Here is a 21,134-nt window from a genome sequence, read left to right as displayed (position 1 = left end):
CAGTGTAGTTTTTAATCTCCTCTCTGGAGCTGCAGTCACAGCAGGTCAGTGACCATTTAATATACATACAGCCGATTTCAGCCTTAAATATAATAAAATACTTTTTGAAGTTCATTTACAATTTAATTGGAATGTTTCGCTAAAGACCTGCAGAGGTATCAGTTACAATAATATAAAATAACAAAGAAAAATGATTCAGGTTATTAAATTAGCCTGATGCTTTTCCAACTGATAGTACTGCTTTTTAATTATAGCTTTAAATAGTGAGGTAATAATTACATTTTTACTACATTTGAGTTTCAGCCTGTAATATTCACGCCTCATGCACTCTGAGCCTCTCGTCTGATTGGATGACTGTTTTCAGAACAATCCAATAAAAGTATAACAGATTTGAGGTGATGAAGCACTCCCTGCATATCTGCAGGGCCTTGAGCAGATTGTTGAGAGTGTGATTTGCAACGTGGCGGTGTGATACACGGCGCCTGGAAAGAAATCAGGTCAGCCGAAATGAGCAGTTGAATATTTTAGGAAAAACACTTGTGTGAAAATCAATAAAACGTCAGCAGATGCGTCTCTGCCTGAGATGATCTCCATGAACATCTATATCACGATAATTAAAATGCACCTGGACAGTTTGATCTATAAACAAACAGAGATGCATTTTAGTATTTTAACTGCATCCGCATGAATGTGGAGACACAGACAGAGCAGAAACATTAAGTCATGTCTGTTTACCAAGAAGGAAGACAAACAAACCAAATCCTCAAATAATGAGCCAAAAAAAAAAAAAAAAAGTAAATGATTAGACTCCACCAGGCAGCCTGTAGTGAAAATCATGGAGGACAGTGGAGTCCAGGTTCCTGTGATCATGTTTTCTGAAATATGTAAAGAGGATGACAGTTGTGAGTCGAACTGAGACGTCTGCGTTTACCTGTTGATAAGGTCTTCGTTGTCGTCACTCTCCATCTCGTCCTCGATGGCTGCCTGGAGGTCTCCGATCCTTTTGAAGGCCAGTTTGAGATCGGCCTGCAGGCTCTGATTAGCAGCCTCTAAGCTCTCGATGTCCATTTCCTGTTAAGGAGACGACAGAGCAGTGATCTTTGCAGCTGAGCCGGACCAGAAGCTCCAGCTGCTCTGCTGTCGCTGATGTCACATCCTTACCAGCTCGTGTTTCTTGCGGCTGGCCTCCGCCTCCTTCTTGGCCAGTTCGCCCGTCTCCTCTTTGATGTCACGGATCTGTCTCTGCAGACGTTTGTTCTGCTCCTTCTCTCGGTTCTCGCTGCTGCTGCGTTGATCTCGTTCCTCCATCAGCTTCTCCACGTTCTCCTTGAGGCGAGCAACGAGGCTCTGCACAGCGAGAAGGAGAGGAGATCCAGCAGGAGTCACCGCTCGGACAACACGCCATCAGTTATTTTAAACAGACCATAAACTCCTCAGGAACCACTGAGCAAGTAAATCAAGGGAGCAGAAGGAACATTTTCCAATACACATCAATACAGTCTGACCTCTTCATTGGAATGAATGTTAAAGGCTCATCAGCACTGACCTCTCTTTAGGTATGTCACCACTTTTGTTGAGAACAGATTTAGTTTTGGTGAGCGATGGAAAAGACTGTGTAGAACAGGCGGAGGTAACACAGAATCAGAGGTGACTGTTGGTGAGTTCCTCTGCATCAATAATCCGATGACGTTCTTGTATATGTACATGTTAGTGCCGGACTGTGAAATCTGTTCCAGGCTCAGGCTTTTATCAGCAGTTCGGCTTGTGCCTTTCACACAGTGAGTGGGCATTGTACTCTGCCTCCTCACATCTGTATCGACTGAGCACTGCTACCTCCAGCTTTGACGTGCTGTGCTACTCAGGCAACCTGGAATATTCACTCACTGCGGCGAGAAGCAACGAGAAAACCCCGTTCCATTTAAAAAGGTACATATGTATTCATCTAACAAATAAGTTCATTTGCTTTGATTTGGGAGGGAGCAGAGGAAATGTGCTGGCTTGGTAATTACTAGACTGAACCTGCACAATCTAGCTGAGGGCCATTTGACCAGTGAGCCTTATTTGTGCTTTTTGTTTCGAGGAATACCTGAAAGTAATTTAAAAATGACAGAATAACGAATATTTTCGTCAAATGAGGGAAGCACAGCTTGAAGAAAAGGCTAAGCAGCAGTGATTACATCACGTGGAGCCATTAAAGCTCACTTCATCATGGCCTTTCTGTGCTTCTGCAGTGATTCTCACATTTCACCCTCCCACCATCCTCCCATGTCTTCCACAGCCGGAGCTTCCCATCCCAGACGCCCACCACCCGATGTTCAGCTCTCACCTCCAGGCGTTTGACCTGGGTCTTCTCAAACTCCAGCTTGGTCTCCATCTCGCGGATCTTGGCCTCCTGCCGGCTGACCAGGGACTTCTCCACCATGGACTGCTCCTGGAACTCCAGCTGACTCTGCAGAGCTTGAATCTGAAACGCACACACACATTTATGTTAATACTCTTGTCACTGGCTGTGTGTGTGGGGGGTCCTGTCCTGTTCTAAATTCGCTCTTCTCTTGCCTGAGTTTGATTTGTCAGGTACAGCTGTGTCTGCTGGAGAAAATTATGAATACAACAGCAGCAGCAGTCATTACAAGGCTGACAGCACTAACATGTTCAGCCTTATTGCTTGTCTGACTCGAGAATCCAAGTCGGCCATCTCTGTCACATTTGCTGGATCAGTCGTTTTTCTTGAATGACACATCAATTACATCAACACTTGTATTTGTCAGGAAACCAAAAGGCAAAAGAACCAGGCAGCTCATTCATGCAAGTTTCTGAATTAGATTTGAGATTCTTCATCGGACACTTCAGTGGAGAGAACTCGTGAAATAGAAATGGGAGGTGAAGACGAGAACACTAAAGGAAACAAACAAACCTTATCAATCTGAACAAGCCACAAAAAGTTACCGTCTAAATTATCCAGAGGAAAAAGCACCAAGTTCTGCTTGTTTCAGCGATTTCCAACATTTTTTAAAACATTTTTAAATCTAAGAAAGTTCAGAAATCCTCGTGTTTCATAAATCACATAACGTACACACATTTTTGAATGACTCATGATTCCAGAATTAGTGTCAGTTCACCATGTCGCATTGGAAGATCTGAACTAGCCCAAAATTCATTGCTGTTTATAGTACTAAAAAAAAAAAAGTTGGGTAACATGAGTTGATCTTTGTGACCTTTTGGACCTTCGTACACCTCCATGATTCATCCATTTTTCATCCTCACAGACATTTTGACCTTTAACCAAATACAAAGCAATCAGTCTGAATGAATAATTGTGTTAAGTTTGCAGGTTGCTGAGTTTTATATCCACCTTCTCCTGAATCTCCTGCTTCTCCTTGAGGGCCTCCTCCAGCTGGGCCTGCAGGTCACTGATCTGGGCCAGGTTCTGGGCCGACTGCAACAAAACACAAAGTCAACAAGCAACAACACTGTAAGTGGAGTTGTTCTTATATTCAATCTGATGGAATGAAGGAGGCTTTTATTTGAAAGAACGAACTCTGGATGTAACTCTTCCTTCCTGCAGACAGAATATAAACATTGAGAACGTGTCCAGGACAACATGACGGCATCATGGAGACATTACCTGGACAAATAAATCTCCTGGAAAAATGCCTGGAGTCTGGTGGAGGCGTATCAGTAAATCTGATTTTAATGCGACCTGTGTGAAATATTTGAGATGGATGTTTTTTATTTCCACAGTCGATGAGATGCTCAGCCACAGCAAGTCCCACCGGGAGTTCAGGCAGAAAGGGATGGCTTTATTTGGAGGCAGAGGAGGGAGATCACTCAGCATCACTCATCTGCCATCAGTGCACTGCACTTCCATCTTCACTCGCTGCTCCTCTGCACACAGCTACATTAATCCCAATGAAGGTCAGACAGCATGGCCGGACGACGTTAAAACTGCTGAAAATAAAGGCTGCTGGAGGGATTCTAGCTTTTACAGATGAACTCTGGATCACGTGCTGACGTGACAGAGCTACGTGGAAAAGATAGATTCTCCTGATGTATCACAGATATGAACTGATGAACATGAATAATCATGGTAAGTTCACTTCCTCGTGCTCTCTCCTGTCATTGCCTCTCTCTTTCTGCTGGACCGGCATCAGTCCGCAGTGAAAAACACTACAGTCCACATTCAGACCTGTCACATGACTCTGCAGTGTGCAGCCACCAATTAAAGCATCTCACCAGGAGGGATGAGTCTGTTACTGTAGCAACAACAAAGGGATGTGGGGGGGGCAGCTAACACAAAGTGTGTGTGTCTGTAACTCAGTGTGTTGGCATCACTCCTTGCAGTTGTGTGTCCTCAGTCGGCACGGACAGAGGAAGTGGAAAAGGGGTCAACTGGTTTTGTTACCGTGTTCGCCTGCATTCAAAAAGGCTATTTATCTGTATAAAGTTAGCAAAGAGTGCTCTGCTGTTTGGAAAGTGTTCAGCAGATATACCTGCGATTTAAGCTCTTTTCTGCGGCCGGTCCCGTTCGAATGTTTGTGCAAAGTGATAAAAAAAAATAGATCCGTCACTTCTCATCATTAAAAGGTCGCGTTTCTGTGAGACGCTCTGTTCAGCTTTGTGGTGTTAAATCCAAAGGAAGATGTAGACTCAACAACAGAGTGAAAACTCTCCTGGGACAGAGTTTTTGTGTCTGGAGCAGCAAAAAGGTGGAGCACCAAAGTGAGTTCAGAAACTAAAGATGGCGGCAGACTCTCTGTTTCTGATAAATGTAACCTCAAACTTGTTCCAAAAGAAAATTAAAGAATTTACAGCAAACAATGTTTTCCCCCTCTTCCATTTTCATTTTGTGTGGGGGGTGGGGGGTACCTGGGCCACAGCCGCCTTGTGCTTCTTCATCAGCTCGTTCAGGTCCTCCTGGTCTTCCTCCATCCTGGACTGCAGGTCGTTCTTCTCTCTCTGCAGGCGACTCAGCTGCTCCTCCAGCTGTTGGACAGAAAGCACAGGGAGCCAGCTGTGATGTCACAACGTCGCAAAAAAGACACACAGCTTGAAAGTTTTGCTCAAAACAGAACTGAATCCAAAGAACAAACCAAACTGATGCTAATATTTTACTTTGAATCACACAACAAAAATAAGGTAGTTTTGAAACAAAGAAAACTAAGCGTGATGTCGTGAGAAAAATGAATTATTGTTATTCAATACAAACTGACGAGACGCTTCTTTGCACTGCTGTGAGTCTGGACCGGGTTTCGGCTGTGTGCGCGCACAGCAGAGGTTAATATCCGAGGAGAGTCCTGATTAGCCCCCCAGTGATCACAGACGCCTTCAGGGATTATTTCAGGTCCCGGTCATAAGCGAGACATCCAATTAGAGGCTAAAAGCCAGCAACAACCGCTTCACACCTTTAGCTTTTAGGGGGAGGGACTGAGCTGGAGTAATCCTATTTCTGTAATGACTGGGGTGATATATACGGGGGGGGTAGGAGGGCAGGGGGGGCTGTGGATTAATGGGAAAAGTTAATGAATCAATTTGCACACAGAAAGTAGATAAGAGGAGTCGGGAGGAGCAGAAGCGACACTGTGGCGTCTCATTAAAGGTCCCATGTTACACTCTGTTCCTGCTTTTATTTTGAAGTAGTTTCACATTTCCTCTTTAAGTCAGCCAATCAAAAGAGAACACTGCTGTCAGAGAGGCATGACTGCTTCGTTGTGACATCACAAAGTACCAAGTCCTGAGGACTGCGACCTTTGGGACTTTCACTGGATTAATACAGAACCTGGACCTGATCTAGAATCAGAGAGGAGGTCTGCCTACGAAAACATCCAGCAGCATGTAGAATGAGGCGGGAGGCTGCTGTCGCTTTATGGAGGTAAAATATGGTTATTTTGTATTTATTAATATTAACAGCACCCACAGCTGAGACGAACCAAGGTGTACCTCGGCACCTAAAAATATCCACAGGGAATCTGGGGCAAATTCATTCACACCATTCACTATCCATTTTTAAATCCACCGTTCAGAGCTGATAAAAGCTCTGAGAGCAGCTGCAGCTCTGCACAGTGAGGAAAATATTGTGATGGACTATTATTACACACACACACACACACTCTCACACACACACACACACACACACACAATGCCAAACGGCAGCACCAAACTGTCATGGAACACTTTCAACAATAAGCTGTCAGTTCAATCTCAACCCAATTACGTGGGTTGGCCTGCGGGGTTTTTTTTTTTTTTTTTTGTCTCCTCAGATTTTCTGTGACTGAAACAATAAAGCTTTCAGAAACATGCAAAATCATTTTCTGAAAACACTGCCATTATGACCGGAAAAAAAAACAACAAAAATGTAGACCATCAGAAAAAATGTGATTTGCATGATTTTATCTTTGTTCATGTAGCCAGCGACGCATCAGAGGAAGAAAAATGTCCTGAATTTTATGCACTGAGCTTTTCTGTCCTCTGGTCCGTTTGGTTCCCAGCAGGCTGGATGTGGCTGCAGAGGCCGTCCTCTGCGGCGCCGTTTCAAAGCAAACGGCTCCTGACACAAATTATCTCTGCAAAAATCCCATTTTCACATTCTATTTAGCCGATCACACATTTTGTGGAAACAATTAACGTGCATTTGCCCTCAAAACTAAAACTCCCTGCTGTTGTTTCGGTTTCTGTTTTTCACAGAAAACAGAACTTCTTCAAACAACCTGACAACACAGAGATGATGTTGAAGAGCAGCTGAGACGACAAAGCTGCATTCTATCTGCTGACCATCAGGGGGCGACTACAACAGTTGTAAAAAGAAGTCGGACTGTGTTGAAGTGTATGGGAAAATGTCCCTCTTGCTCCCTGATTTATTAGCTCAGTAAGTTTCAAGCTTCAAGTCTCTAATACAACAGGATGGGTTTTTTTATGATCCCACAAGCACCCTACTCAAAGGGCAAATGGCAGAAAGAAATGTAGATGCAGAAAGCAGTAAGACAATAATGTTAAAATAATCTAATATTACTTGATATTTAAAGCTAGAACAAAAAAAATATTGGAAACAATATCTGGAAAATTCAATAATCTTAATCATTTTTCTTTGACAAAATTTGTGATTGATCTATCTGCAACTGCTGAATAAAACCTTTTAATTACACAAAATAATTTATTAGAATCATAATTCTACAGATAAATGAGAGACTGAAAGACAAGCCATCCATCCACCCAGCTGGTTAGTTCAGGATCAGAATTATTTCCTACAGTCAGTCGTCTCTTTTTAACAGAGAAACAAAAGAAAAAGTTTGACCGACACATGGAAACGATCGCCATGGGAACAAAGAAATCATGCCAAAAGGACAGAATGATATTTAGGTCAAACTGGATGAGGGGAGGCGGACAGGAAGAAAAGAAAAACTAAATGAAAAATAAAGTTCCACAGAAAGAAATAAAACAAAGACTTGACTGACATGCCCCCCCCCCCGAGCGGTGGGAGCTCTGAGGGAACAGATGTGTCCTCTAAGCCCTCGTCTCTGGCTAAAGGCAACGAGCTGACATCTCTGCTGCCCTCCTACCAGCACAGATGGTGCAGCCTTAGAAAATCTTCGGACACAACCTACGCAGCTTCAGCTTCTTCCTCCTGCTAAACTCTGTCAAAGCCCGCCGCCCCCCGGGGTTTACTGACCGCCTGCTTCGTTTTGGAGATGTCCTCCATCTGAACGTGCAGGTCTTCGATCTCCACCTCCATGGATTTGCGAGCTTTGACGGCCGCAGCGCAGGTGAACTCGGACTCCTCCAGCTGGAAGGGAAGAGGCGTCAGACATCACATAAACTAAATTATGTGTCAGGAACACATTCCTGCTTTTTTTGTTTCTGAGGAAATAATCCTGAATTCCAGAGCGGCAGCTTCAAAAACCAGTGTCTCCTCCTGGAAAAGGAGGTTTGGATGTTCAGCCTCAGAATTTAAATATATATTCAGAAAGTCAAATCTGACTACAACGGCCTGTTAAAATAAATAAATAAATAAATAAATAAAAATCACTTATTCCTCTGAAGAGACAAATCATCCCTTTATATTTTTCATCCTACGTCACGTAGAAGGACATCTGTGACGTGTCTGTCCGTCCTCTGTCCTTGTGCTTGGCCTGTACCTGATTCTTCAGCTGGGCGATCTCCCTCTTGCTGGGTGCGTTGTTCTTGATGTGGTCCAACATGATCTGAGCGTCAGCCAGCAGAGCCTTGGTCCTCTTCAGGTCCTTCCTGAGACGCTTCTCAGTCTCAATGTCCCCACTTCTCACCTGGTAAACAGACACAGATGACACCTGAGTCCAAATCAAGCCCCAAGTTATTTAATTCTGCAGCGTCGCTTAATCTTGATGACGAGCAGCAGAAAAGATGTGTTGTTCAGGCTGAATCTGATATATGAGACAGAAATGGACAAATGCAACTATTTTCTGAGATGCATGTGGAGACAGAAACAGTTATTTTCTGTCAAAGACAAAGTTAATTTAAAATGAAGATCCAAATAAGATGAAAATCCAATTTTAATATCTGTATGTAAAGAGATGGAGCTGCAGTGAAAACACACACACACACACACGCTTCAGATCAGACACCATCCCTGACAACCAAACAGCCAGCTGATCATCGCTCTCTGATCTGCAGCTCCAGGTCCGACGGGACCGGACGCTCGGATCGGGTCGTGTGTTTGTGTGGTGCGGTTACCTTGTCCTGCGCTGACAGAAGCTTGGACTCCAGCTCTCTCTTCTCCTTCAGCACCTTCTGCTTCTCATCATACTCTTCCTCAAGCTGGACTTCCATTTGCTTCAGCTGAACAAACACAAACACGCAGAGGTGGTTCGGCTCATCGATCTACGTTAAAATACTTCAGCAGCACTGCGGTGAGGCTTGTATGAAGAAATACTGCTGAACTATTTTTGAAAAATACATTGTGAGGTCTTCGCTGGTCTGGACGGTGATAAAACAGGAAATGCAGGATTGGTCCAAGAGGCCTCACACTGCTGTTGTCTTTCTCAGCTCTTATCTTCCATCTTTCTTTGATGAAATGTTCTTCAAATGACCTATTCTGAATTTATTTAAAGCTGTTATAATTTAATTTTAATGTCTTATTTGATATCCATTTCTTCAGCTAATTGAATGACCTTGTGTCTGAATGCTGCTGAATAAATAAACCTACCTAAAGTGCACAAAGTGATGACGATACAGCTCCAGGCTAGGCCAATAATGAATTATTGTGATTATTGCTCTGAATTGTAGTAACATCTCTACAAAGTGCACGAGGAGATGTTTAAAAAAAAATAACTGAACATGACATTAGTTTTAAAAATAGTTCAGTTCTATCACTTTGTCATGTATTAATTCAGCACGATCCTTCATTAAATAATACATCGCTGGGTAAATGTCACTGTGGAGTTTTACCAGTGAGTTGTACAAGTGCAGAAAAACCTAATTATGTGATGGTGCGTGGGCTAATGAGGGCTCGATCAGCGGAGGGCAGTGACGGGGTGTCAGCAATTGACTGAGCAAAACAAACAAAAAGCAGTGACAGTAATGAAGCTAAAAAAAAAAGAGGGAGCAGAGTGGCAAACGGTGAAAACGGAAGGAACAAACACAGAAACTGTTGTGTTTGTTTCAGCAGCAGATTAAAAGAGGAAAAAATTCAGATCGATTCTAAAATTACACGGGCAGGTCTGTTTATAACGTACTGAGCTAAAGCGTTTAAGTTTGTTAACCGGGGAATGAATTAAAGAAAAGCTGCTGGAACGTTGTTGCCTTTTAATTATCCACCTTCTGTGGGGAAACGACCAGTCGGGTCCAGGATCTATACTAACGTCATGAGGCACGAAATGTTCAAATTCCCTCCCTAAAACTACACTCACCTGTTTTAAATGATCTTCTTCTCAGACCCAGTGAACTGTGGGAACTTGTTAAAATGAGTGTGAGTGACAAACTGTACCTTCTTGCTGCACGACTGTCTGATCTCTTCCACCTCGTCGTCTTTGCTCTCGATCTCCTTGGAATGAGTTTGACGCAGACGCTCCATCTCCATCTCCAGACGCAGCTTTGCCTGAAAAACATTTCAGCCTCTGAAATCACTCTGGATCAGGAGACAGCTCGCTGTTGTTTTCTGTCTGTGAGCTGACTGAAGGAGTCATCAGAGGCCGCGGCCCATCGGTTGAACAGTTTTCATTCCCCCTCCCTGAGGTCTGATGAAAAGAGCCAGGGCGACACAAATCTCTCCTGTCACCTTCAGCTCCCGTCGGCGAGCGTGAGATACAGACGCTCTGGATGCAACGAGGAGCGGTCGACCTTCTGGTGCATGAGTGCCAGCAGGAGGCTGATGTAATTGGTTCACAGGTCTGCTCCGGTTCAGATCCGGAGTATTCAATTAAAATTCAAAGACATTCAGTTAGACTGAATTTCCTCAAGCAAAGATCTGGAACATTAAGGGGGGTGAGGCGGGGGTCAGCTCCAGCACCTCTTTTCCCACTCATGTCCACCTCGCCTGAGTAGATTTGAGCAGTCACATGACCAGGGCCATAAAGCCTGGAAAAGCTGCTCCAGTTAAAATTAAAACAGTAATTGATAGATTAAAGGCCAGCTGGGAGCCGGGGTCCAAATATTAGTGACAGGTGGTCTGCGTCTATTTGTATCCGGAATCTAATTTCTTACAACAGGCAGGTACAAATATCGCCATGTGTGCTCTGTGTGTTTTGCTGCATTGTATACTTTTGTTGTTTTTATTTTTTTAAGTTTTGCAGTCCTTCGCTTGGCAGCCACAGAAAAACTAGTTGTGACATATCTTCACCTTTTCAGCTGCAGAGGGAAATATCTGAATCTGACTTAGCTGCTAAGTGCTGCTGCTGAAAACAGCTAACACTCAGTAATCTGTCCACTGTTGTCCGCCGTTGTTGTTTCATGTCGCCATTCAAAATATATTATCTGAAAAAATCTCCTGCTGCCACTTTAAAGCTCAAATGTTAATCAAATAACTACGTCACATGACATCAATTTTATGCTGCTTTACCTGCTCTAACATCTGGATGGTGCCGGCCTGCTCGTCCAGCTCCTCCTCCTGGTCCTTCACCTTGGCCTCCAAGTCACGAAGCTGCTTCTTCACCTGAGTAATGAAAAGAAGAGATTATAGAGAAATACGGCGTCCAGCAGGGTTCAGCACACGGAGCATAAATACAAGACAAAAAACGGCACCTTGGCCAGCGATGCCTCATCTTTAGATTCCTGGGAGTTCAGGTCCTGAAGCTCGGCCTCCAGCTGGTCCAGCTTCAGGTTGACGGCACACACCTCCAGATCTTTGTCCTGCAGGACAGCGGGGGTCAGCGGAGTGAACGTCACATTTATTACAGTCTTGGACAGAGCAGTGGACTGCACAGTGTCTGGATGTTTTTCATGGTTATATCAGGGGCCATCGGGGGCTCGTCTCCTGACTGAGTGTTTCTGGGGGGGTGGAGTTTGCTCATTTGTTGTGGTCATGAAGCAGTTGACACACACTAAGTGGAGAGAAGCTGTGGGTCAACAGATCGATGACAGCTGAGCCGGCGCCTCCCACTGATGAACACTGAAGAGACGGTCCCTCCATGTTTACTGTGCAGTGAATCACACACTGCACACACAGTACCACATTATTGTGACGAGCAACAAAATACAACACCACCACCACAGCTCACACAAACCTCCAGCTGCTGCCGGAGGCTGAAAGCATCTCCGGTCAGCATGTCTTTCTCTCGGGCCAGTTTCTCCCTCAGGCTCTTCTCCCTCTGCACCTCCTCCTGGGCTGCACTCACCTCAGCATCAAACCTGCACACAAACAAACACAAAAGTTGTGTTTTGTCTGTGTGTGTGTGTGCGCGCATGTGTATTTGTGTGTGCACTGACTTCCTCTGCTTCTTCTCCAGGTCATGGTTGCGGCTCTGTTGGCCCTCCAGGTGCAGTTTGGTGTCCTGCAGTTCAGACGTCAGTCGCTGAGTTTTCTTCTTCAGCTGCTGGATGTTTCGCTGCGACTCTTCGTTATCGGCCTGCAGGTCACTGATCTGCACAAGTACACACACGTGCACACTGAAGTGGGGCTGCATTACATTAACATGCTCATCCTCTCTTTGGTATTTTGTGTTAAGACCCCATTTAGTATTCAGAAACTGAGCCTTAAAATCTGTCCGACTCCTTGAACTTTGTGATGTCACAACAAAGCCACGCCCCCCTGGGCACACTATCAAGAGAGGAGATGTAAAACTCCACTGTGATAATTTCTGCTTCTTAAAACTAAAACTTTATCTTCCTATAGAGATCAACAGAAATTAACACATGGAACAATGGAGAACGAATATTGGGATATGTAACCTGGGAGCTGTGAAGGTGTGAATGTAATTTTCAATAGATGAAACTTTTAAACTTCTGGTGGCACACGAGGAAAAGTCAGAAGTCTAATTATCTTCTGTGTGATATGAACGTCTGAAGAAAAAATGGAATTGCAAAGATGCAACTTTGATAATTTGAGACAAGCCTCATATCAAACCATGGGCGGTAAATGAATTGAAATTGATTTCAATTCTGCTTGAAAATTTGAAATTAAAATCAATGAATTCTGTGATAGTGGAGGTGCATGTTGCTTGTTAAATTAGATATGTAAAATGATGTTTGTGTGTCTGTGTGTGCGTCCACTCACCCTCCTCTCCAGCTGCCGTTTGTTCTGCTGTTCCACCTCCAGTTTGTCGTCAAACTCTTGCTGGAGTCTCTTCTTGGTGAACTCGATCTCCCTGATGGCTCGTTCGTACTTCAGCCTCCACTCTCCTCCTGTCACATCAGCAACTAATTTAATATGTCTCTGTACGCAAACCTACGTGTGACATGAGAAACACCTGAACGTTTTTATTGCTGAGTTAAAGGTATGACCGAGTGGAGCTGTTCAACAATACATTTTCCGCAGGCCATGCAGCTGGTGGCCTGGCTGCAGGTGTCTGCAGCTGAATCCTCACCTCATTTCTCATTTTCTACGGCTCCATGGCTGGCACGCTTTTTCACATTGGATTTTTGTTGGCTTTTGTCAAAGCGCAGGCGGCCACCACCCCTGCCGCTGCTAAACCTGCACTGAACAGCACACCCTGGGCCTTTCTCAGAGCTGGGCAGTGAATTACCGTATTAGGGTGACTGTGTGGGAGGTGTATGGAATGTATGGGATGTATGGTTCACACAGAAACAACCCACAGATTTTACAATACGGGCTTCAGACTGTCACATAAAGTTACTGCTGTTGAAAGAGGAAGAACAGTCAAAGCTTGTCCTTATTAATTCAGAATCAGCTGATTCTATCTGTGGCTCAAGAAAGGTAACGGGGGAGAGCAGCTCCTGGTAAAAACAGGGTAAAGTTTCTATCTTTATCTGATCAGGAGTTCTGCTCATTCTTTGGAGCAGTAATGAGGAAAAATCTGCTCCAGATTGTCTTTATTCTGTCAACAAAATAAACTCAGACCAACTTCTCCTCACTAAGATCAGAAACAGGCAGGATAACTCTCTGTAACATTTTATTTACTGAGCTGTGCTTTTGTTTTCTGAGTGGAGGTTTGTGTCTGACCTGTGTCATCATCATCCATCTCTCCGTTTAGCTCAGACGCCCTGATGAGTCGAGCCTCCATCACCTCCATCTCCATGGACTCCATCTGCTTCTTCATGCTGTCAAACTTGCCCTGGGGGGAGAGAGGAAGAGCACATCGGTCTCCACTGAGACTCATCCTCAGCTAGAAGATGAAACTACAGTCTGTCTCATTTCAGCTTCTCCGGAGCTCCAGATCCTCAATGAACCGACTTATGCTGAGATTCGCAGTCGTTCGTGAAAATAACGTGACAGTAGCAGTTATTTGTGACGTCTGTGTTTCAGGCCAACAGTAAACACTTTGAGGATTTGTGCAGGTTTTTTGTGTTTTGTGGCTCAAAGGTCTCAGTCGGCACAGCAGGAGCTGCAGAAATATGAAAATCTTCCTTTGGTCAGATGTCTCATTTCAGTTCCAACCGCAGACAACTGAATCAGACCAATCCATCAGAGTCTCCCCCCCCAACCTCCTCACATTAAAACTGAGAAACAACTCAAGGCGAAAATGTCAAATAGAGAACTAAATGGATCGAGAGAGCAGTGGGGGAGAGGCGGGACCTACGATGTGGCAGGTGGTGGATGATGGGAGAATATACGGGTCGGACTTAAACGCAGCGTGCTCTCCATGACAGCTGTGACTGAGGACAGCCTGACGTCCGTCTGTGGACAGCTGCATCAGGACAGACGGATCTCAGCCGTCAAGCAGACTTGGAATGTGCTGGTTTTCAGGACGGTGGAGTTTTTGGGTCAATACTTTGCTTTAATTTCTGCCACACAGACTTTTTTTGATGTGTGTTTAGGCAGTGGGCCGTCTCCATGACGATGATGTCCTTTTAACTTCCTGCTTTGAATCAGAAGTAACTTTTCTAACTTCCTGTCATTTTGACAGCTGTGTATCATTTCATCATTTTTTTTTATTTCACTGTTAATTACACTGAAATCACATGAAACTGATGATACTGCTGTTAATCTGTGAACCTGATTCATTGCCTGCTGTTAAGTCATGTATCTTAATTACTGACTGAGAATTTAAATAACCTTTAGCTGTGTGACCAGTGATCAAAGGTGACGTTCAAAAGGGGCGGAGCCTCCTGCCATCTCATTGGGTGTGGTGATTATCATCGACATTATATTATAGTTTATGTATTATGTATTGTAGGGAGTGTTGCTTATAGCTGTAGAAGCAGCCTGGCCTGTTTCTGATCATCAGAAGGTGGAACAATAGTAACGTGTCATGTGCATCATCCTAAGGAGCGATCTGATTGGAGGGAGACACGATGATGACATGAACAGTCGATGGCGGTCTGGTCTCTACCTGCAGGTCCTTCATGTCCCTCTCCAGACGGAGTCTCTCCGAAGTTTCAGTCTCCAGCAGCTGAGAAGCCGACTCCCCGGTGTTCCTCTCATCAGCCAGCTCCGATGACAGCTCTGTGATCTGCAGCACACACACACACAGAGCGAGCGTCAAGCATATGTGCATACTATATTGGTGTAAGATTTATTCTGTCACGAGAAGTCTCAAGAAATGACCCAATCCTCATCTGTATATGTTTGTTTTTGTGTGTGTGTGAGTTTACCCGGCTCTCCAGACGGTCACTGTTCAGTCTCAGCTCGTTCCTCTCTTTCTCCACCTTCTCCAGCTTCTGCTTCAGCTGCTGAATCTCTTCCTGGGGGAGAGAAGATGTTGATGTTAATGGGAGGAAACATCAGATGAAGTGAAATGAGGATTTAAAGTCCTTCTCATAAATATTGATATTAATATTTTACTCCTGGGTGTTAAGGTTAGATCTGACAGACACAATGTGGTCCGATCGATTTAATATCAACACAATTAATTCTTTGATACAAAACCTCGTTGTCGCTATCGAAACGTTAATGTCAAAGATGTTTGTTATTTCCTGTCCAGCAGTTGTGACATAAGACAGGAACTGTGCGTGTGCACGTACATCCTTGCCCCGGATCTGTTCTTCAGTCAGCTGGACTTCTATCAGCGGTCTGACGGTGGTGAACAGCTTCCACCACGGCCAACCTTTGACCCCTCGGTTCTTCTTTATGTTCTTCTGGATGCAGCGGATGGCCAAGTCCTGGATCTGTCAGCGCACACACAGACACACACAGACAACAATATTAGTCATGGGAAGAGCATGCTTTAAAGGCCACTGCTTTCAAAGAAACGAACCTGAAGGTCAGATGAGAGAGAGACAGTGAAGTTAAGACTGAAGGACGTCTTCAGCAGTTTGCTGTTGCTGTTTTTAACAGCGATGTAGAACCAACGCTGACTTTCTGATGTTCGGATGTTCACATTTATATCGTGGTTATTTAATTAAATCAAAATGTCTTAATGCTGGCCCTCCAAAATAAGACATTCTAAGACAAGTCTACTTCAAATTAAAGTCTTCCTGGCTAAGCTTTAACATTGTCTTGGTTTGATCTAAGGAGGGAATTTTGTTTGTTGTTGTAGATATTTGGAGGCCACTCTTGATAATATCTTCAGACAGTTTAGTTGGATTGAGGCAGAAAAATGACACATAAAACTGTTGTAATCTCACGTTGCCTGAAACAACACAGAGAAAACATTCTGACGTGACTGAAAATCCAGAACATCAGTGAGAGACGCTGACCCTGTTTACATGGAGACGAGCATCCAGGTCACTCAGGTCAGCTGAGATGCTGTTTACTTGCACCGTAGTAACCTGGCTGCTGCTTTCTGTCTTCAGGGAACTATTTAATGAGACTCTGTATCGTTGTCAGTTGGTGCGTTCCCCCAAGATCCTCCTCTCTCATCCGGTCCCCATGAGGAGAGACGAGACCGCCGGGTCTTAAAACAGCCGGAGGAGAACCGCAGACTCTCTCCAGCTTCTCTCGTTCTCCTCCTTCATCCTTCTCATTAATTTTTTTGGGAGGACTTTGAAAGCTGCTCCCATGGGCAGGGTGGGGGGTGAGGAAACGGGGGAGGTTCCCCAGAGCAGGGAGACAAACTAGGAGGAGGAACTAACTGACTTTCTGTCATGGTGGCAATAAATAGACGAACCTCAACGCACAACGTTTTCAGCGCATATGGGGAGTTTTATTCAACTTTTTATTAAATATATACCAGAAAACTTCCTTCAAACAGGTACAAAAAAGACTGAGACGGTTCAGAACCCATTTTTCAACACAAGCTACGAGGAGCCTGAAGTTTGGGCTTTGCTGATCAGGGAATTAAAGATTGAAGACTTGGAGAGAGCATCGAAGGCTTGTGGATCTTCGCTCCAGGGACCACATCAGAGCTACAACCTCAAAATCACAACAAGAGTCAGAGACTTTGTGGACACCAGGACTTTCTAGATGAGAACATGAGACAGCCACAGCTGATCCAAGATAAGAGAGCTTGTTAGTCCAAGTCTCAGGTCTTTGCCGAACTGAAAGTTTGACTTTTTGGCTACAACACAAACAATCATGATGGTGCCCGCTGCTGGAACCAGCTGTGAAAAGACATAACTGACCCTAAAAGAAGCTAAAAAATCTGACTTCTTTAATAATCGGTCTCCTGCTGATGGTAAACAGATGACCACAAACAAGGGCTAAGGCATTTTCATGTGTTTACGTTTGTGAGCTTCTAATTGTCAGGGACTGACAGGTAAAAAAGAAACCAACCCAATAAAAACTTTCTCTTCAACTGTCATTAACGATGGGCAACTTTCAGCGGCTCCAAAGACACGAACCCGGTTCCAAATGACGTCAATTAGAGGAGATGACTATTTACCCCAAGAGCTGAGGCTCACACTGAGGCGTTCAGGGGCGACAGGGTAGTGAAGTGAAATCCAAATGCCCTTGAAAAGTAATTTCAGTTGGCAGGCCTGAGCCCAGTGTGGCAAGATAGAATAAACCAAAATGGTAATGAACACACACACACAGAGTAAATATACAAAAACTGTGTGTTCACACGAGAAAACTTCCACAAGCAACATCAAAACTTCTTCTACTTCTGTGAAGTAGCACACACACAGAAAGTCAACAGATCCCCACTGGCTTCTTTAAGAGGCAGTCAATGCACGGCGGCAATGTTTCCACTTGTCAGGCTCACTCTGGTGGAACAACACACACAAACACACAAACACACAAACGCGCGCACACACACACACACACAGCAGACCAACAGTGTTCAGGGAGAAGAAAACTGTGAATACAAAGTCTTAGAAGGGGAACTTCCCTCATTTGGCTAAAGAGGAAATGCTTCTCTCTGGGTTTAAAGTCCTTTTCATTTCCCTGTGAAGCGTCTGATAAATCTCAGCCTGTCATGACAGGCCTTCAAATCCACATTAACTTCAAGCACCTTCCCGCCTCCGTGGGGACCAGAAGCCTGAAGAACCAGGCAGGACCAGAAGCAAACGAGGTAACTCAACCTTAGGTCGTGGCAGAAGACCAGCTGGGCCCCGTCAGGATCTGGTATAACAGGACCTGACTAGTCTGCAGAGATGATGTGACGCAGTCATGCCCACAGATCCAGGACCTGAAGAGCTGAGGCTGAGGGAACTAAAGGGCGTGATCATGATATGATCCCCCCCCCCCCCACTGTGAAGTGTGACACTTCACACAGAGAAACGACAAGAAGCCACGAGGAATAAAAAGACGTTGTCGCTCTGCCGTTTCTTTCAGGCCATGAACAGATGTATTCCCAGACAGTTCATTAAGAAACTTAAGAGTCCAAATGCTGTAAAAGCTGCAATTCCATTTCACCTCTTTAGCCTTTGCACCAGAGACTACAGTAAAAGCTCCATTAATTACATTATCCGTGTAGTTCAGGGAAGGAGGACTGCAGTTAAAACTGCAGACACACAAAGGAAACACTAAAATGGCCTAAAGGTAGATCTCCATGTGGTCTTTATCAGGTCTAGGTTCTGTACTCAGCACAGCAGTCTTACCTTCCTCTTCTTGAAGGCCTGTCGGGCCAGGTATCCTCTGCAGGCGGCCTGGAACAGGGAGATGTTCCTCCTGGTCTTCACATCCCGCTGCTCCTCCAGTTTGGACAGCGTCCCTGCCCTGAAGAAGACCTGCAGGAGGACAAAGTCAGACTACAGCTGAAAACTCTGTCATAGTTTCCAAAGCAACACACAGACACATACTGAGCAGGTTATTGCAAAACTTCAGGGATTTCAGGTGGATTTTAAGGCTTAGTGTTTGACAAAGGGACAAAAAGTTGGTAAAGAGCTCTATCAGAGTATTTCTAGATGGCAACACGCCAACCCTGCACTTTACAATTTCACAGATAACTCAATATGTGATGACTTCCAAGTATTAAATAGTGAGCTGGAAGTGGATTCATTCATGTGTGTGAATTCATCTTCTAAAAACACAACCGGGGACGGAGCAGCAGACGGGCCCATGGGGGCAGAGAGATAATCTGGGTGATCTAGATCGAGTAAGGATATCATATCCATCCACTTCTATCTCCAATATGTATTTGTCTATTTTCTCCCTCACTTAACACAGCTGCAGAGTGTAACACACATCCACCATTGGATGTGGGTCAATTGGCGCCCGGAGCGCACACTCAACACATTATGCAGACAGAAGTAGTGAAGCGGGGACGAGTCAATCCAGGAAGCTAATGTGATAGAATTGCTGCTCTTTTGAAGCCGGTTATCGTCGCCTCTGGGAAATGGGATCCTGACAGGACGCTACATGCCGGCCTGTAACGCAGGCTTTTACTTAGAAAACAACAGCTGTGGCCGTCAGGATGTTTCCTCTGGACCCTCTGAGGCTGAACACCGGCAGAGCCGCGTCTGCTGCCGTTCAGAGTCCGGATCAACACTTCAGCTCACAGCGCGGCAGCATTTCAACATTTGGGGTGTTTTTCATCTGAGGGAAACGGGGAGGAAGAGGTTAGTGCAGCAGGTGGCAGACCACGGGCCAAATGCTGAGAATCTGATGCAGATAAATATCTGCCTGCTGCATGTTGGCATGTGATGTGTTCAGTTAAGTCAACCAAGCCCGCTGTGTATGTCCTGAGGAGGCGGCGATCAGGACCTCCATATAATTGCTGCTCCTCCAGTCACAAACGATGCACCTTACTGCTGCTGTATTGATTCATGCATTCATGTTGCCAACTTTTTGAAAAAACATGATAAGTGACTAATTATTTTCTATCGCCTGGCCCAACTCTGCAGGTTTTAATCATATCTAATTCTGCACTTTGATGAAGCTCATTTATTCGAAGTCTCCCAGTGCCTGATGTACACAGTATAATTAGAGTATATAAATAGACTAAGTGGCCCAGTGAGTGGGCTGCTGGGACCACAGTGCGTCTCCTCTGTCTGGAAAACTGACGTGAAACAAAACCCATTAGTAACATTAGAAATGTGAACATAAGAAAACAAAGTTCTGACTTGAAACTTTGCCTGAACTTTGGGAGTGCGGAGCGAAACACACCAACAAAAAGACAAGGATAACTCCCTGCCAGGAATTTCTCTACATGACAGCTAAAGGCGAGGACTGATGTTTATTCCGCAGGCATTCACAGATTTAATTAACAAAAGCATCAGCCTGTCTTTTTCCTGTGATTAGACGTTTGGTTTTTTTTTTTATATATGTATGTAACAAAGACTTGCGAGTTTGCCAGTGTCTTAATGCTCCTTGGCAAAGGTCGCACACACAGAGAGCCACAAAGATCAGTCCCTCCCCATGAAAAGAGAAACTGCTGAAGGTGAAGAAGGACCAGCGAAGACTTCTCTCTGCGTAGGAACAAAACAACATTGATTTCTTGACGTATACCAAAGTCTTCTGGAGGAAAGGCGGCTGAGCAGAACGGGAAGATGCATTCTAATTATCTGCGTAATGGAGAGTGTCACCGGGTGAAAAGACACTGAGACCTGTGTGTCCCGCCGTCTTTTCATTCGTTTCTTGATGCTGACACAAAAGACCCGACTGCCAAAGAAAGTGGAGGACAAGCTGAACATGCAGAGACTGATTCGATATGGAGTCTCAACTTAGCAACTCTCATTTTGGAGATGAAAGTCTCTTTATCAGTCCTGAATGTTTCTGAGTTTATTGTGTTGACAGAACAGACAATCAGATATTTGGAGCTGATTTTTCATCATTAATGAGCAGAACTCCTGATAGGATAAATATAGAAACAACCCAAACACATGAGAGGAACTTTTCTGTGGAGAAGAAGGAAACATTCAGAGTGTGTTTTTAGTTTCTGTCCCTGATTACAGAGAACAGAGTCTGAAATGATCAGACATGATCCGATGAGGTTGAGCTGATTCTGATTATTTGGAAATTGGGGGTTAAATTGACTAACTGACTAAACTCCATTGTATCATCATCACTCCTCTGACTATTTGTGCTGCATCTACAGAGGAAATGACATGATGAGGAAATTCTGCTTTAGAAAACATCATCAACAGAAAATTAAAATCTGATAAATTAGAATAATTAATAATTTAATCTGAGTCTCTTTCAATTGAAGACCCGATCACTGTCTGAGTCACAGTTTTATATAGACAATACTGATGTGTAATGAGAGGAGCAGTGCGTGTCTGTGTGTGTC

General features: G+C 44.4%; 1 protein-coding gene across 8 annotated transcripts in view; it reads right to left on the bottom strand.

Moving 5' to 3' along the window:
- Positions 1-21,134, bottom strand: part of myo18ab (myosin XVIIIA b) — an 82,379-nt gene that overhangs the window by 15,640 nt on the left and 45,605 nt on the right. For all 8 annotated transcript variants that reach the window (XM_029518504.1, XM_029518507.1, XM_029518505.1 and 5 more), the window contains 19 exons: positions 18,505-18,633; positions 15,547-15,690; positions 15,178-15,267; positions 14,916-15,035; positions 13,586-13,697; positions 12,680-12,807; positions 11,893-12,047; positions 11,691-11,814; positions 11,209-11,316; positions 11,027-11,119; positions 9,956-10,066; positions 8,704-8,808; positions 8,130-8,276; positions 7,664-7,777; positions 4,867-4,983; positions 3,353-3,436; positions 2,327-2,464; positions 1,162-1,347; positions 932-1,071 (listed from right to left, as the gene is read on the bottom strand). In XM_029518504.1, the coding sequence (XP_029374364.1) occupies positions 932-1,071; positions 1,162-1,347; positions 2,327-2,464; positions 3,353-3,436; positions 4,867-4,983; positions 7,664-7,777; positions 8,130-8,276; positions 8,704-8,808; positions 9,956-10,066; positions 11,027-11,119; positions 11,209-11,316; positions 11,691-11,814; positions 11,893-12,047; positions 12,680-12,807; positions 13,586-13,697; positions 14,916-15,035; positions 15,178-15,267; positions 15,547-15,690; positions 18,505-18,633 (2,345 nt within the window). The remainder of the gene's footprint in view (positions 1-931; positions 1,072-1,161; positions 1,348-2,326; positions 2,465-3,352; positions 3,437-4,866; positions 4,984-7,663; positions 7,778-8,129; positions 8,277-8,703; positions 8,809-9,955; positions 10,067-11,026; positions 11,120-11,208; positions 11,317-11,690; positions 11,815-11,892; positions 12,048-12,679; positions 12,808-13,585; positions 13,698-14,915; positions 15,036-15,177; positions 15,268-15,546; positions 15,691-18,504; positions 18,634-21,134) is intronic.

The sequence above is a fragment of the Echeneis naucrates genome, chromosome 13 (genome assembly GCF_900963305.1).
Source record: "Echeneis naucrates chromosome 13, fEcheNa1.1, whole genome shotgun sequence".
Taxonomy (NCBI): domain Eukaryota; kingdom Metazoa; phylum Chordata; class Actinopteri; order Carangiformes; family Echeneidae; genus Echeneis; species Echeneis naucrates.
Note: the sequence above shows the minus strand (reverse complement) of the source record. Positions and strands in the feature narration are given on the sequence as shown.